The 18,049-nt window shown below is 39.4% G+C and overlaps 2 protein-coding genes across 3 annotated transcripts; one reads left to right on the top strand and one right to left on the bottom strand.

The window, feature by feature from the left end:
- Positions 1-487: 487 nt before the first annotated feature.
- Positions 488-11,834, top strand: LOC143882057 (Cyclophilin-like peptidyl-prolyl cis-trans isomerase family protein). 2 transcript variants are annotated; one of them, XM_077385452.1, is made up of 7 exons: positions 497-779; positions 6,501-6,524; positions 7,438-7,525; positions 8,122-8,214; positions 10,778-10,810; positions 11,016-11,072; positions 11,523-11,834. In XM_077385452.1, exons 1-7 carry the CDS (start codon positions 625-627, stop codon positions 11,631-11,633), a joined length of 561 nt encoding a protein of 186 aa, XP_077241567.1. In that variant the 5' UTR covers positions 497-624; the 3' UTR covers positions 11,634-11,834. The 2 variants fall into 2 exon arrangements, with proteins under 2 accessions (XP_077241569.1, XP_077241567.1); XM_077385454.1 differs by lacking the exon at positions 6,501-6,524 and having other exon boundaries at positions 488-779.
- Positions 11,835-14,221: 2,387 nt separating this feature from the next.
- On the bottom strand, positions 14,222-16,735 carry MTACP-1 (mitochondrial acyl carrier protein 1). Its single transcript, XM_077385455.1, has 2 exons — positions 16,509-16,735; positions 14,222-14,647 (listed from the first exon to the last, which is right to left on the bottom strand). The coding sequence occupies exons 1-2, from the start codon at positions 16,701-16,703 to the stop codon at positions 14,471-14,473; spliced, it is 372 nt and encodes a 123-aa protein (XP_077241570.1). The 5' UTR covers positions 16,704-16,735; the 3' UTR covers positions 14,222-14,470.
- Positions 16,736-18,049: the final 1,314 nt, after the last annotated feature.

Genomic DNA, 18,049 nt, shown 5'->3' on the forward strand with positions numbered 1-18,049 from the left:
GAGACCCCCGATCTATCATGAAAAACAATTCATGGTAGCCAAAACTTGCCCTTGGAGACTCCATTTTATTGGTAAAAAAAAATCGTGCTAGCGAAAGGTGCACTAAAAATGTGTCAAATTCTCTTGTTATTGAACATTAGGTTGGCTGATTTGAATGACCACATTATTTTCCAAGATTTGCTAGGGTCCATCGCAAAAGGCATTTCGCAGATGGTTTGCTGTATGTCAGAGCAACAACTCGTAAATGAAGACAAAATCTGCTGAAAAAGTGAGCCTATGTGGCTGCTCTAACATGCAACAGACTATCTGTGAAATGATTTTTGCGATGGACGCTAGCAAATTCCCTATTTTCCACATCATTTAGGTGGGAACATTTTGTTGTTGGATCCTGGATGGTCCAATGGACGATCGAATACAAAATGGATCCTAACCTAGACTCATTTAAGGAGTTCTTCATTTAGGATCCGGATCGAGCCCAATGGATGGATGGATCCGACCAAAGTGCCAAGGCCTACTATAAAACCCCTTGCATTCTTCGTACTTGGCTAAACTAAATACCACTACTGTTAGAATTTAGAAACTAGAGCGAAAATCTCACAAAAAACAGAGTTTGTATTTCCATCCATGTCTTCAAATGCAGCTGTGGAATGGCATCAGAGACCTCCAAACCCTAAAAATCCGATCGTCTTCTTCGACGTGACGATCGGAACTATCCCCGCCGGAAGGATCAAGATGGAGCTCTTCGCCGATGTCACTCCCAAAACCGCCGAAAATTTCAGGTACCTTTCTTTTTTTATCCTCTATAAACCCTAATTCAACAGAACAAAACCCTAACCCTAATCTTTTCTTTTACTCTGCCTTTGATACTTAGTTTATTAGGTTAGGTATTCTAAAACTGCCAAGAAAGGTGAAAGGATGATAAAAATGATATAAAAAGAGTGGAATCTTTTTTATCCTCGCCAATCTAGAAACCCTAACTCAACAGAACAAAAAACCTAACCCTAATGTTCCCTGTTAAAAGTATAAAAGATAAATACTGCCTTTCTCTAAAAGCTTAAGCTTTTGGAGAAGTTGGTAAGTTAACATGGTATCAGAGCCAAAGGTCTCAAGTTCAAACCTCCCGGATAGCAAAAATCCACATGCAATGGTCGGCCCAAAGTGGGACCACATGTGCCACGTGTTTGCCAAGTGGGCCACACGTGCGGGGGAGTGTTAAAGTATAAAAGATAAATACTGCCTTTCTCTAACAGCTTAAGCTTTTAGAGAAGTTGGTAAGTTAACATTCCCTTTTACTCTGCCTTTGATGCGTAGTTTGGTTTAGGTATTCTAAACCTGCCAAGAAAGGCGAAAGGTTGATAGAATGATATAAAAAGAGTGCGAATTTTGATTATCTGCTGTAGTTTTTTTTTCTTTCCCTTTTACTCTCCTATAAATCGAGCTATTTTATGAAGAACGACGAGCTCGTGAAGGAGAGACATTGATGGATCAAATTGTTGATTATATAATAGTAGTGTTGCTACCTAGTTCTTAGGAAAGTCGGTGTGACACTCACTTTGGACAATTAAATTTGGAGCACTCATTTTCCCCAGGTAACATATACATTGCACTCCATTACCCGATTGGGATAAGACTACTCATTGGAGTTGGGAAGGTCTAATCTGTTATCGTTCAGTTATATGAACAACTAAAGGAAGTAGGTGCAATAGAAGAGACAAATAAAAGAACTAAAAAAGAAGGCGATGGAGGAGGCGAGATGGTGGTAACACAGATCAAGAATAAAACTGCTTAAGGTGACAAGAACACAAGGTATGTTCACAATACAGTAATATTTAGTAGGATACATAATTTGATAATGAATGGAAGTGGAGTAAAAAACTTGTAGGTAATAGCCGAATCTAGTTTTAATTTATATCAAAACCCGTATGTGGCTGAATATAAAAAATAAAAATTCAAACTACAACTACAGCAGATAGAGTTGCTCTTGAGATGAATAGGAATAGAGTATGGGACTATGGGTAGATATATCATCAATATGAAACCAACAGCAATGCAGAGATAAATTTCATAACTTAAATTTGTAATAGACAGAAAACCAGTCCAAAAGCCCCACATAAAGAATTTTCAAGGATGTAGCCGAGGCTGCTGTCCTGTCCTACTCAAGAATTATTACTTTGATTTGACTATTTCTTCGGCTAGGATCCTTCCTTGCCTCATGATGTACTCGGCCATGGAAATTAAACGCTGCTAGGAGGATATATGTGCAAGTGTCGGTAGGGTGGACCTACTCGTCTGTCATATCTCCTTGGTTGTTGGTTTTATGTGCCTTGTCCAATGAGAGATAAGATTCTACGGAATCCAGTGATGCTGGCCACGATTAAGTTCCTTTGGAAAGAGAGGAATGCTTGTATTTTCAAGAATGTTGCCACGGGTGCTGTCTTGACCTACTCAAGGATTATTACTTTTGACTATTTCTTGGGCTAAGATCCATCCTTGCTTCAAGATGTACTCGGCCACAGAAAGCAGACGCGGCTGGAAGGAGATTTGTACAGGCGTTGATAGGATGGATGTGCCCAACCTGAGATGGGCACCCCGACCCTGGTTGGCTCAAGGCCTGAATGGCATTGGAGACCCCCTTAGATGTGATACTGGTTTGACTAGGTGGGCCCTTTCTTGCCCTATAAGCATTAAGGATTCAAATGAGGCGGAAGTGAGAGCTTTATTGCAGCCTTGTAGGGCATTCAGATCACATATTTTAGAGACTTGGAAAACCTTATTGTGGAAGGAGACTCTCATTCTCTCAATGTCATCAGTTGGACGGAGGGGAGTGTCCTTACCCTTGGATAGGTTGGTAGAATTGATTGATGAGATTTGGGACAGAGTTGAGGGCCACCCTATCTGCTTCCAACACGTTAGGGGGTTGGCTAATGGAGAAGTGGACCATCTTGCCCGTGCTGGAGCTAACAAGCTACCGTTGGAGATTTTTTATTAACTTCCTCTTCGACACGTTCTGTTTTAACTTTTCTTTATTCCCTTTGTTCTTTTGGTGTACTCCCGACCATCTCGGTCACAGCCTTTTTTCTCCTAATAAATCTTCATCATTTCCAAAAAAATAAGCCCCACATAAAGTGTATATTTGGTCTGTAGCCCTCATAAAACCCTTCCCAGACAAGAATTTCCTGCTAAACACTTTCTAAGATTAAGACAGACTTGGAATGCTCGTAGTTAAATCAAATTTCAAATACTTTAAAAACTATAATCTTCTAAACCTACTCCAGGCCCTATGTATGTCAAGTGAAACTTTCTAGAGCCCATTTATAAAACCGATCCGAAGATTCGAATAAAAATTCAGAAATAATCCTATTAAATACAAACATCCCCATTTATTAATAATTGAAAAAGGGCAATCGAGATGCACCATTGCATCCATTTCAAATCAAATCCCAGTTTTTTCAGAGTCCATAAGCACTCTAGACGGCCATGAGTCTTTTTCTAATCAAACTTTAGAATCATACCCCCAACTTTGATCCTAATTAAATCATAATCTTCTTAGCTAAATCTGGTCCATCCTAAAAAAAAAAGACAGTTCCATCCAAATTACGGTGAACAACTACAGAACCACACTAAGTTAGAATTTAGAAGCCACCCAAAGAGAGTTTGGAAAAGGTATTTAATGTGTAGCTTCTCGGTGTGTTCATTCTATAATCAGCTGGTCCACCAGTCTAACCTTTGCCCGCCCTAAACAGTCAATGCTTTTTGTTCGACTGTGTGCCTTGACAAGATCCTCACAGACAATCTCCTCTGTAGTAGGCAGATCATTGTTAATCATTGCGCGTTATGCCTTGCTGATGTTGAGTCTGTAGATTGCCTTCTGCTTCAATGCGGATTCTGGTACTTTTTTCTTTGTCTTTAGGGAGTGTGTTGGGTTTAGGGTTGCAACACGGGTCTGGTTTTCCAGGACCCTACCCTACCCGAGAAATTATCTTGGGCCGGGCCGGGTTTAGTTTTCTTTGAGAAAACCCTAGATTCATAAACCCGACCCTACCAAAGATAGTTTCTCGGGTTGGTTCGGGTCGGGTCGGGGTTTTTATTATGGGAAGTGATATATCCGCCCCTTTTGTTTACTTGGGACACCTTAAGCTCAAAAGCTCGGCTCGGGCTCGGCTCATGAGCCTTATCGAGCTCGAATTATATTAATTTCACACCCCTCATCTTCCCTGGACAGCCCTATCTAGTGTTTTTTTACTACTCTTTTTACACTACGGGGGGTGGTCCAAGTAACAAATGGGGTTCCAAAAAAGAAGTGACATATTTTGCCTCCCCCTTTCACTCCCTAGACAACCCTTTTAGTGTATTTATTAAGATATAATATATATATTTAAATATATTAAATTCTTAACGAGCCTTAACGAGCCGAGCCTGGCCTAACTCGGGCTCGGGCTCGGCTCGGCTCGTTAAGGATTCGAGCCGAGCTCGAGCGAGCTTCCGAGCCCGAGCCAAAATTGACACCCTTACCCAGTAGCAGTGTACGTGGCAATCAGCCCCATTGAATCCTTCTGACGTGAAGTACATCAGCCCCTCTGCAGTCATTGATACCCTGCTGTTGGGTGGCCCAAGGAAAAGGGGCGGATATATCACTTCCCTTTTATTATTTAGCGTAGGATAATGACTAATTTCAAAGATTGTAGAAAATTACAAACTTTCATGCCAAAAATGTCTAAATTTATATCTTCAAGTGCATAAATTTATGATGGAAACTATTTTTTTCACATCACAAACATGATCAGCCCAATGAAAACAATTATAAGAGATATTAAAAAAAGTCATAGTACACATATAAAAGTCGGGTCGGGTTTCGGTTTTTTTTTCCTTTAAATCCGACCCGACGCACAATTGGGTCGGGTTTTTCAACCTAAAACCATACCCAACCCAAGACCCATGATTTCTAAACCCGACCCGGGTTATTTTCAGGTTGGGTCGATGCGGGTTGGGTAAAACTCGACCCAAGTTACAGCCCTAGTTGGGTTATTCCTGTTCATATTCCTGACCATTTTGAGTTATGGTTTTTTGATCCGTGGCCTTCTAGAGGTAAAGCTCTCTGAAGCCTTTTCTTTGTTTCCACTCTCTTTGGTTGGTTTGGAAATAAAGGAACTGAAGAGTTTTCAAAGGCAGCACTTGAGGCGTGCATAGTATCCCGACTCCATAGGCATATCTTCACTTTGGTTGCCCAATGGGCTATGGACCTTCCAATTTTTAGAGTTATTTTGGTGACATCTTTCCGCAGGTCTTGGGAGGAGACTCAGTTGAGGGTTTGAAACAGGGAGTGTCTCGCCCCAGGGAGGACTCCTCCTGGAATGATGAAGTTGAACTTCGATGGCTCGAGTCTCAGCAACTCAAAGCCATATGGCATCGAGGGTCTTCTTAGGAGTGTAAATAGAAAGGTTGTGTGGGCCTTTTCTGGGCCTATTTCTGAGAAGGATTCTAATGACACGGAGGTTCAGGTGCATCTTGGTATCCGCCTTATGGATCAAGCACAATTCGATCACATTAGTTTTTATGACGATTCTCTCAATGTTGTCAGATGGGTGAGAGATGGGCCTGCTATCCTCGGAGATTCGCGGCTATCCTTGGAGATTCGCGGATGTTATTTAGAATATTCTCGACGATATGATTTGAGTGTCATGAAACGGAGATTCAACATGTTTTGCGATCTGCCAATAGTGATTTTGATCTGGTTGCTCGTTCTAGTGTCGATCGAGAGGCGGTTTTGACGTTTGATCACTCCCTCCATGAGATATTCTTTTTGTTGTTACGTTGCTGCTTGTTCACTATGTTGTCTTTTCGTGGCTTTCTCTTTTCTTCTCCTTTTTGTTTTGATGTATCTTTACCATGTTGGTCATTGGGCTTTTGCCCTTATAAATCTCTACCATTCATAAAGAAAATAGTTCTGATTTTTGAAGGCACCTCAAAGCTGAAACACACACGCGCGCGCACACACACACACACACACACACACATACACACACACACAAGGAGAGAAAATTAGGTTTTAGAACACCCACTTTCATGTTCTCTACGTATCCAAGCCTGTCATGTGTACATGACATATGTGGGGCTCAGATCGTATCGTAAAACACACATTGTCTCTAACAAAACAGCTTAAATAAGGACATCATGTGGTGTATACGGTACATCCCCCGTATCGTGTCTCAAGTAGAGATGTATCTTCTAGTACATCTTGGTATCGTATGACACCCATTCCATGATTATGGAAATACTGAATTACTGACCATGCATATGAGTGTTTATCTATAGTAACCTCTGCATATGTGGAATAGTTCTCAGTAGACACTGTAAATTGTAAATATCTTTGTAAGCTATAATCCATTTATCCTAACTTTGTTTTGCTGTCATTTTATCTGTGCAATTCTGTAAAAAAAAAACATCCTTATTTCACTGGCAATTCGTTTCTTAAGACTAATCATCATTATTTGATGTGGCAGGCAGTTCTGCACTGGTGAGTACAGGTAGGTGAAATTCTCATTTGCAACAAACCGTAAGTTGTGTGATTTCATCAAGCAAATGTTTCATTGGCTTGTTATATTTGTAAATATCATTTGATTGTTGTAATAATAGAGCATGTCATATTATAATATTGTATTTGGTCTTTAATATTTGATAATCAGCAATTTAATTGTATAGTTGATAACAAACTAGCAACCATAACTTATTTCTGAAACCTGGAGTATTTCTGCTGTATTCTTTGGGTACACAGATCCTAGAATAGCAGCAAAACATAATTCGACGGAGTGTAGATATACAGAGAGTTTGTTTGGTTTGATATGCATAGAAATGGTTTAGTGTTACAATTACTGCTTAAAAGCTCCCGATCTAATCATCAACTCTCGCCTGAGTTTACAAGGTTTTACTTTGTCTAAGTTCTCATCCACATCCGAGATTTGTGATACCATGTCGATCAAAAACTCCTTTGACTTGCCTGAGTTAATAAAAATTGACCACTTCAATCATTGACTGACCCGAGTCGACTCCTTTTTTGCCTTGACTGAGTTCTTGTCCGAGTCCAAGTTTTAAAACACTAGTCACAATAATAAAGCATGCCATCAGTTAAAAGGATAGCTGGAAAATGAATTGTAGAAATTTCAATAGATATCTCTTGGAAACATTCAAGCACAATTTGTCTGTAGTAGATGTTAGAATAGTGGGACCGACAGAAAGCTTGCTGATAACCAACATGTCTAGGTATTTGTGTCCTGCTTATTTTTATGCTCGGAAGCAGTCATCTCCTACCATTTAAATTTTGTGACATTCGGTGTTTAAATTGTTTAATGCACTGACATGTTGATTTGAACATCTTCCTTTGGTAGAAAATACGCATTTCTTTTGAAGCATCTTTTTTCATTAATTGGAGATAATTTGCAGAAAAGCAGGAATACCGATCGGTTACAAAGGATGTCAGTTTCACAGGGTGATTAAGGATTTTATGATCCAAGCTGGTGATTTTGTGAAGGTCAGTCAGTGTCCTTGTTAATTTTTAGTGCAGTTGCAGTTTTATGCTCATGAGAAATGTCTATGACATTATTTCCATTTTTGGTCTTTTGAATTGAATATGTTCACTCTTTGATTTGCCTATGACTTGGTCTTAACTGTGAGTCTCCAAGTCATAATTTTGAATGGAAATTTGTTTCCCGACAAAATTGTGATTTGGGATTTGACACTGAATTAAGGTCCGTGGTGCAATATTCTCTAGTATGGTGCATTTAGATGTTGCCTAGATATTACAGAGTTGAACCAATGTAATGCCTGCCCCCAAAATCACATGTGGATGCATTTGTAGGCTGACCCAACATCTGGGCATGGCCTAATTAGTGCATGCAAAAATATGTCTTGAAGCTCTCTGGCTGAATGTTAATGTGCAAAATAATCAGTTAAAAGTTTTCCAGTAATGTAGTTAATATATTGGGTTTTATCATCCTGATGGGTCTGGGCTCTGGCAGAGTAGTTCTAATGAAAATGATATCCTAACCAAACAAAAAAGATTCTTCTATCCTGCTATTTCATCTGCATTGACATCATTTCTGTGGTATTGGTGATCTTGTTTTTCAGGGCGATGGTAGTGGATGTGTATGCATCTATGGGAGTAAATTTGAGGATGAAAACTTCATCGCTAAGCATACTGGTCCTGGTCTGTTGTCAATGGTATGTGATTGCATCCCCTCTATTGAATTTCACTCAGTACATGTCAGACGTGTCGTCTTCTGTGGCATTTATTTTGTTAGATGCAAGCTCCTGCTTTATGCTTTTATAAAAAAAATTATCTTTTCATACATTTTACATTTTGCTTGTATTAGGGTTTATATTTTCAATGGAGTCATTTTAGCCGTCTGACTGTTCCCAGGCCTTGAATTTTAACTGGAATCACTCAAGGTAAATCTAAAATGGATCTGAACTAGTTGTTCGATCATGGTTAGAAAATTTCACATGTATCATGGTGATGACAACTATAGACGAATCATGATCAACAATTCTTAAGAATGTCATGTTTCTTTTGGTTTGTTTCTTTTATGAGATCTAATGTGGAAAGAAACTCTCCTCAACTTTAAAAGAAAGTCCATGGTGAATAAGAAGTTTGATATTAAATTAGAATTTATAAGACTCATAATGGAATTGTTTCAAATTGAAGAATCATTTTTAGCATTGGACAAATCTGGAATATTGAGGGCATATTTGTGTGTCTCTATAGGTACTACTAGTTCAGATGTAGAAACTTTGGGTAAGCTGCATGCCTTCAACATCTTAGTGATTTATTTGAATTTTTGAACCTCTATTATTGGTAACATATATCATGTCCTTTTAAGTTGCAAGGTTATGATCCCAACTAGAGACCTAGAATCATCTGCTTTCAACCTTCCTTCCATATTAAAAACAAATGTTGATCTAAACCTATTTTATGGCACCTTATCTGCTTGTCGGCTATTTTAAGATGGATTAGGAGATACTGTGCATTTGGTCTATTTCGCCAATAAAGGCTGATGGTACCCTTTCCGTGTGAAAATTACTTAAAGAGATAAGTAACAATTGCTGAACATTTCTGCTTTCTTGGATAGAGTTTTTGTGGGCGTAATCAAATTCGGCCTATACCGACTGCAAATCTAACATGAAACCCAAAAGTTTCTAAAATGGATCAATTGCACAAGTCAGTTCAATTAATTTTTGTAGGGAGATTAACCTATCAGTTATAAAACTTGAAAAATGATTTGAGGATGCTCTTGTAGGACTGGGGGACTGGAACTGTCAATTGCTTTGCTCTTCATGTGGGACAGATTGCCCAGGTGGTTTGGCCCACATGCAAGGCGCGCAGGGACTGGCAGTCCCGGCCCTGCCTTCCCACAAGGGTATTCTGCTACCACTCATGAAAGTTTTTTTTTCTTTTAGTGTGTCGATAGTGGTACCCACATGTCTTTTGTAGAAATATAGTCCATGCCTGAATGCAGCAAAGTGGAATAGCAATTTCAAGGGATGTCCAAGTTGGGCAAAGAGTTCCGTGCATGTTTTCAAATGTTGGTAACACGGTTTAAAGTATCGAATCTTGTTAATCAGGCACCTCAAAATCTGATACATATTATACTGCATCACCTTAAAAAATATGCTTAGGATGATATGATTTTTTTTAATGGTTGCAATTTTCATTCAAAGAAAAAGGAAGACCGAGATGGTCCACCATAAATTACAAAGGAAAAGGAAAAATACAATCGATAATATGAGTAATCTGGTCACGGTGGAAGAAAATCAAACCACTCTAAATCTGATTTCCCTATACTATCCCTCGCTAATCTATGGCTTCACTATTGGCAAATCGTCTAGCATGTCTGAAAACAATGGACGAGCCAATGGTGATGTCAAACCTCCACTTCATTTGCATCACAATTACCATGACCAGAATATAGGATGATATGATATGCTTTGTTATGGATGAATGGTGTATGTATTGGGGATGATACAGCATTTGAGTTTAGATGGTTTGAGGGTTACAGTGCAGGGAAGCAGGATTCGTACCTAAGGATGGGGATTCGCGATTCCCCGAATCGCGAATCGGAATCGTGATTCGATTCGATTCCCCGATTCTGGGGAATCCCGAATCGATTCCGTCGGAACCCCGATTCCCAATTTTGGGAACCTCGATTCCCAATTTATGGAAACCCCGATTCCCACTTTTTAGGAACCCCGATTCCCAGGCGATTCCCTGCGAATCCCAACTCCCCAGCGACTCCCGGCGAATCTCCGGCGATTCCCCGACGACTCTCTGGCAAACCCACGATTCTCGCTTCCAACCATCCCAGGAGCCTTCGATTCCCGCTTTCGAATCCCGAATCGAATCCCGCTTTCGATTCTCGCCTTGGCAACCTTGTTACAGTATGCTTGCTGTGTTGCTTGAGTGTCTCTGTTTCCTTTCTATAGAGCTCCTTCCTTTCTATAGCATATTTTTATTGTTTTCCTCCCATTGATTTTTGTAGTTTAGTTTTGTAATGCCAATGTTTTTTACATTTTCATAATGTCAATGTTTCATGGAGTACTTGATTGAGTTGAATTTGTTATGCTTTAGTGGAACAAAGTACCAGATGCTGAACTTGCTTTTGTTTTGTTCTTTTTTTTTTTTGCTTTCATCTTGTTCGACTTTTTTCATGTGCACTTTAATGTGCTTGCAAGCATGTATTTAATGGACAACTCTTTTATCTTTTTTTTTCTCTTCATTTCTTTGCAGGCAAATAGCGGACCAAATACTAATGGATCTCAGGTATCTTACAAACCGGTGGAAATGTTCCAAGCATTATTTATGCCATTTTTAGCCGGTCTAATCAGTTTTTCGAAATTCGGGCTTTTTAATGATCTTGATCATTTTATCCTGAAATAATGAGATTTCTATAATCACCTTGTGTTTATTTAACAGAGATATTTCCTATTTCAACTAATCTGAGCATATCATGCCTATTGCCTTGTAGTTCTTTATCACGTGCTCGAAATGCGATTGGCTCGACAATAAGCATGTGGTTTTTGGGGTAAGCTCACACTTCATATTTGCTTCAATCAATGGTGTGTTAGTTCTACTAGCGATAGATGTCATCATTCTGAAAAATGTATATTTGCTTCAATCAATGGTGTGTGAGTTCTACTAGCGATAGATGTCATCATTCTGAAAAATGGAACGAGACAACAAAACAAGTCAATTGCCATGACAGAAAAATAGGATTGCAGAGCTCTGCTACATATCTAGCATAATATACTTCTTGCATCAGTAAGTTAAGACTATTGATTTTGAACTCATGTGCAAGCTATTTTCATGGTTGAGGTTTGGGCCTGCATGACAAGTTATGGGCCCCACTCGTCGCCACTGAATCGATTTCTTAAAATTTGAAAAAAAGAAGAGAAAAATACACTTCTGAATACTTAAGCTTCACTTTTAAAATCGTTTACCCTTTACTGCCTCTGATGATCTCAATTTATTGCAGAGAGTGCTTGGAGAAGGCCTGCTGGTTGTCAGGAAGATTGAGAATGTCGCCACTGGACCGAACAATCGGCCAAAGCTTGCCTGCGTCATAGCCGAATGCGGAGAAATGTAAAACCTGAATACCTGAAACTGTGTAAATCTTCACAGCTTACTCTTTTACCCAAACTAATTAAAGGTTCCATCTTAGTTAAGGATTATCTAAACAGTATTCCTTTTATTTTATTTTTTAAGGATGAAGGATTATCTAAACATTATTCGATGTTATAGATGTGCAGACTACATATAACAGTTTAGTGGGATGGTTTTTGGGTGATATCACCATCACTTAGGTCATGGCATAAAAATCTGGCCATCAACCTTTGCATGTTGAATGTCAACCGTTGATGATCTACTGGCTAAATGCTCTATAAAAAGGTGGCTATTGGATGGCCAGGATCATTCGACCACCATAAACACAAGTGTCTGCCCGCAATGACCCAATGGATCCCACCTTAACTGATCTGAACTGTCCATCTGATGGGCATTTCTTAGGATCTTCTGTGGCCTAAAAAGCATGCCAATCATTTAATCCCAACATCTAACAGATGGGTTTGGCCCATAGATGAAAGTGAATTGTTGCCCATAGATGGGTTTTGACGGCCCATTTTTTTTATTTTTTTTAAAGACAGTTTTGATTAACAAAAGGTGGAATACAAAGCATGACCTATTACATAGATGGTTTTGATCAACCAAAGGTGGGATCCAACAGGGTGACCCTTGATGTTGCACCATAGGGTTAGGCCCATATCTCAATTGGAACGTGCTTTGGGTTGCGACCACTAGATTCTTGTTGGTTCAGGCCTGCTTACACCTATCAAGGAAAGGATAAGTTGGCCCTCATTTGTGGTTTTATTGTTCTTCGTATCGCAGCCAAGCTTAGTGGTAGAAAGGATAGGTAGAAGTGGAATCTATACGCCGTGTCTCTGACCTTAATTCTAGAGGATTTTTTTTAGAGAAATGTCATCCTTATTTCATTCAAGGAATAGGACATAAAATCACACTCTAGTCCGTCTCGCTAACTGGTATAGATCTAGGAATTCATGGCATAACAAAGACTCACCCAGCCAAAGCTCTACCCAAAAACGAGTTCCCTCCCCTCTCTACTAAGTTTTTATTTGACATTTTCCCTTGAGATTGGACCTATCTACATCAACGCCGGTTAGGCTGATAAGGCTGATTTACCTGATCATAGTTTTATCCCTGTCATTGTGTCTACTGTTAGACCCGGTCATGTTTAACATAGTAAGAAACAAAGGATTGTTACTCAATTTCGAGGCAAAATATCAGACAATCGTTGCTTACTAAGATTGTCGGTTGACCAAAGGGAAGCCAAAGGAATACAGCATTCAGTCCAACTAAGATCATCCCTTTTTATATCTTGTCATACAGCAATACAACATACAGTCCAACTTAAGTTCGACACTTTGTTTTTTATCTTGTCATATACATTTTACAGTGATCACTACCTTTTTCATGCTTTTGATGGCGACTTTTCAGTGTAAAGAAAAAGCAAGGGTTTGTCAAGCAGACACTACATGGGTGCAAATAGTTATCCCATTAGTTATTAATAACTACATACATTTACCATGCAAAGTATCAATCATTGCTACATATCCATCTTGAAGGCTAGTTTGGTTGTGCAATCTAGTGGGGCTGTTTCGCACAGGGATAGCTTTACCCCGGATAATGTGCTCAAAACAGAAACGTTTTGGGGTGTGTGGGAGACGGAAGGGAGAATGTAGGAAGTCGTGAAGCTAAGACCAGAAACAACAATATGAGAAAACTAAACAATAGCAATAGGGAGGACAGGTTTCTGTTTTGAATCATGGGCTGTGTTAAGCATTTCCGTGGGGAATGAAAAACAAAGTAAAAGCTACATTTGTTCTAAGCTTTGCAGACAAGAAAATACAATATAGGTTCCTGTCTTAACATTGATATTTTTTTTTGAATGGTTGAATTCATTAAAAAAGACCGAGATGGTCGAATAGTACAGAGAAGAAAAAGAAAATTACTGTTCCTCCTTGGAGGCCATGAAGTAATCCTTTCGCCAGGATGGGGATGTGCAGTTCAGATCATGCATTCATCACTGAGATGGCTCTTCTCAAACATGTTGCAAGGAGCGGATGCATTCTGTGTTGAAAGCTTTAAAGACATCATCATCCATAGAGAATGTTTATGCTTTTCAACCTGAAGATTTCCATTGATATATACACTACATATTTGCATTCATTTTCCTTAACAAAATCCCATCACAGGGAATGCATTCATTTTCCCTAACAAAATCCCGTCACAGGGAATGCATCATTTCCTAAGCCCTTATGTGTTAGGAGTTATGGAAGGGAGAATGCCATAAAGCAGCACATAAACAGCTCTAGAGTATAGAATGTCTACACAGTAGATAAATGGAAAAGAAATGCAATTGAAAACCCAGCTTGAAATTCTACAAACTAGATTCTAGTGACTCTACCTATAAACATTAACTCAGAGAAGTTATGAAGAGCTAGCTTCCAACCACTAAAAAGGCCAAAACATATACCAATAGTGGTGGCTAAGAGAAATAACGCAAGTTAAACGTCATAAAGACCTCAATTTTATGAGCATGAACTGCATATGTAAATCTAGGAAAAATACATGATAAAACAAGCATCTAAAATAGAAACAGGTGCAAAGAAAGCAATGGAATTCAAGGAAATGACCAGAGTCACAATGTTAGGATGCATCCCCAAATTCATGCTTGTGCCATCAAATAGCACATGAACTAAGTTCATCAAACAGATCCAGATTATTTTTTCTTGCATTGGCAAACAAACCTAGCAAGAAAACCAAGACACAGTTGATCCAACAATTATGTTCAGGAGAGATTACATTACAAAATGAGGTGAGAATACAGAATAAATCCCCTTTCTCAAATTAACCAGCCATTGGATGGTGAGAGATGTACTCTATTGCAAGGCCACAAGAATCAATCTTATCAGCCTCCTTATCTGGGATCTCCAGCTTAAACTCTTCCTCTAGAGCCATTACAATCTCAACATTATCCAAGCTATCCAAGCCTAAATCCTTCTGGAAATGAACATCAGGACTCACCTGAGGATGATCCAAAGACATTGTAAATGGAAACAAATCAAAAAGCAAAAGGAGGATTCCATAATGTGTATAACAAAACCAATTACAAGGACAGAACACTTCAGCAAAAAGCAATAAACATAACATAGTCCGTTGCAATAAAACTTATCAACTGAGATGGAGAAAACAATGATCAGGGCACATCAGAAGAATCCAGATGCTGAAAAACCCAATGAATGAAAAGAAGCGGGATGATGGAAAGAGATCAATGGAGAAAAATTAACTAGAATGTAAAAGTCGACAAGATCGAATTGAGGGGAAGACAAAAAAATAATATATGTTTTCAATCGTTTTTGCATAAAAGAACATGAAGGTACAAAACAGAGTGTTGTCTCAAGCAAAAATGTTAACCAAAAGGAAAAAGTTGCAGAAGATGCACACACATACACTCCCTTGTTTTGATGATGACACTCCACACTTTATTAACCAACGTTCTAATTGGTGGCTGGATTATTTAAGGAATTGTAACTGCCGTTAAATAGGCCTAAATGTAGCCCAAAATGGAACCCCTAACTAATGCTTGTGTCAAAGACACCTCTAGTCTAGCAAATCCCTTCTACATAATCTAGGACCTACAGCTCCTCTCAGGTTTGTCTCTGACTTTAGCTCATACTTTGACAGTTGAATGCCAAATGTAACGTCTATACTGTGTCAACCAAAGAGTCATACTTAGATAATCATATTGCCCTGTTTACAAAAGTCGAATATCTCGCCTCCCATATGCATCTTCTTGAAGCCACTTGGGACTCAGCTACACATCGTGCTGTCAAGCAGACGCCTAGAGAAGCCATGTGGCTCTCATCCACCTCACTAAAACTGTTGCTCTCCCCCTCCGAGGCATCAAGCCCTACACCCAACTCACCGTCAACTGAATAGTTTGGGTCTCATCGCCTTCATCGATCCGTACATCATCCCCAACCTCCCATCATCTTCCACCTTATTCACCGCTGCCCAAAGACTATTGTTTCTCCTGGCACCTATCGCTAAATCCAGCTACCATTTCCTCTATTGCCTTGATGAGGATCTAGACGCCCATGGGACCCAATAACTGGCATATTTGCCTAATAGGACTTTTAGGAATTTTATTTCCATGTTAATCCATGATTATTTCAATTGCCTATGTATAGGCCTGATGTATGAGACATTTAGTTAGATTTTGAAATAATATTGATTGAGATTTACCCTCTCTAATTTTCTTTCTTCCTCTTATTCTTCTTCACTTTCCCTCTTCATCTTCTACTCTTCTTCTCTTTCTCTTCCTTCTTCCCTCTTTTTTCCCCTTCATCTCTTCCCCTTTTCTTCTTCTATTCTTGTTAGTCTCTTCTTCCGTTCTTTTCCTTTTTCTTCTCTTTCTCTTCTCCTGGCCTGCACCACGCCCTCTCCTCCGACCGGGTGAAGAACGACTGCAATATAATGGAAATTCAAAATACAGTTCCTTCAAACACAATGGGCTGATGAAAGCATCATTAATCCTTATACAAAATCTCCTCACTTCAAATATGAACCTAGGCCTCCAAGAACGATCAAGAGAGATGGCCACCCCCAACTGATTATTGGAGTCAAAATTACATTAATTTTGAGTCCAATAATCAGCTTGGGGCCACACAATCGGCTGGCCTCCCCCCAACTGATTATTGGAGTAAAAAAAAACAAGGGCAAATGCTGTAGAAGCAAAAGGATACTCAATTTCTCTAAAAGGAGAACAATATTGCATTCGCATTAACAGAGATAAAAATAGACTTCTATAAAGAATTCATAGGGTTTTAGCAGAGAGAAATCAATAGATGAGTTTAAAAAAAAGAAGAAGGTTAGGGTTAGGGACCTTGGAAGGATCGACCTTGGGGAAGCTTTTGACAACAGAGAGGACTCTCTCGATCACTTCTTCCTTGTCCAGATGATCGTCTCCGTGCGAAGACATTGATCGACTCCATTTTCCCTCAAATCTCCATGACTGATCTAGGGTTAGGGTTTGGACTGGGATTCTAATCCGCCCAAGAATCGCATTTCTCAACGCCATCTCTCTCTCTCTCTCTCTCTGGCCTGGGACTCACAACAACAAGAAACGGGACTTTTATATTCTGGTTGGAGGGTTAGGATCACTCTATGAAGATGATTTACGGCGTACAGCCTATTTATCTTGTGGGGGCAAAAAATGAACGGTTTGTATCATCCTATGAAGTGGGCTCCACTGTTACTGGGAAATAACTGCACTTAAGGCGCACAGTAGCAGACTGACACAGCGCATAAAATTTTAGATTTATGGGCCCACAACGTAATTCATCTATGTATGATGATCCTAACCCTCCGATCTGTAGAGGTGTGACGTTCCTCTACAAATCAGAGGGTTAAGATCATCCTATGTTGATGATTTGCGTGGTGCAATCTATTTACATTGTGGGTTCGCAAATGAATGGTTTGGATCATCCTATGAAGTGGGCCCACTGTTCCTTTTGAATAATACTGGACTTCACAGTGAAACCCACATGGGCCACATACAAACTCAAGCACCATCAAAGGTCGGTCCCACCCCAATTTACGATCCTGTCCCTAGATCTTTAGATATCAACAATCACATTTTTTAAAAGATAATCGTAGGGAGATTATTTTTTCGCCACACTGTAGGATTATGCACCCCCCCTCTGTTAACTTGAATAGTGGAAGACTTTAACGCTTGGACCAATTACCAATGGGGGACAAACATTAGGCAGAATTATCAACTGGACCCAGGCTTTTCATAAATTACCAATGGGGGACAAAATCTGTCTTTTCAGTAAAAGCTGGACGAAAATACCCTTTGGCATATAAAACACGTTTTGACTTTGGAAGGAGGTTTTCAAGTCTCTACGATTGGGGTTATTAGGTATCAAAATGGGGTTACCAATTTCAGAATGGGGTTTTCAAGTCTCTACGATTGGGGTTATTGGTAACCCCATTTTAATACTTGATAATCCCAATCCTAGAGATTTGAAAACCCCATTCCAAAACTCCAATACCCTCGGCCAATTTTCAAGGACTTGATAATCCCATTCAGAAATTGGTAACCCTATTTTTTATACTAGATAACCCCATTCCTAAAGACTTGAAAACCCTCTTCCAAAACTCCAGAACTCTCGGTCAATTTTCAAGGACTTGAAAACCCCGTTCTGAAATTGGTAACCTCATTTTGATACCTAATAACCCCAATCGTAGAGACTTGAAAACCCCCTTCCAAAGTCAAAACGTGTTTTATATGCCAAAGGGTATTTTCGTCCAGCTTTTACTGAAAAGACAGATTTTGTCCCCCATTGGTAATTTCTGAAAAGCCTGGGTCCAGTTGATAATTCTGCCTAATGTTTGTCCCCCACTGGTAATTTTCCCTTAACG

This window comes from Tasmannia lanceolata, unplaced genomic scaffold (assembly GCF_043159265.1).
Source record: "Tasmannia lanceolata isolate RefF3 unplaced genomic scaffold, GAP_Taslan_0.1 ptg000007l, whole genome shotgun sequence".
In the NCBI taxonomy this organism is placed as follows: domain Eukaryota; kingdom Viridiplantae; phylum Streptophyta; class Magnoliopsida; order Canellales; family Winteraceae; genus Tasmannia; species Tasmannia lanceolata.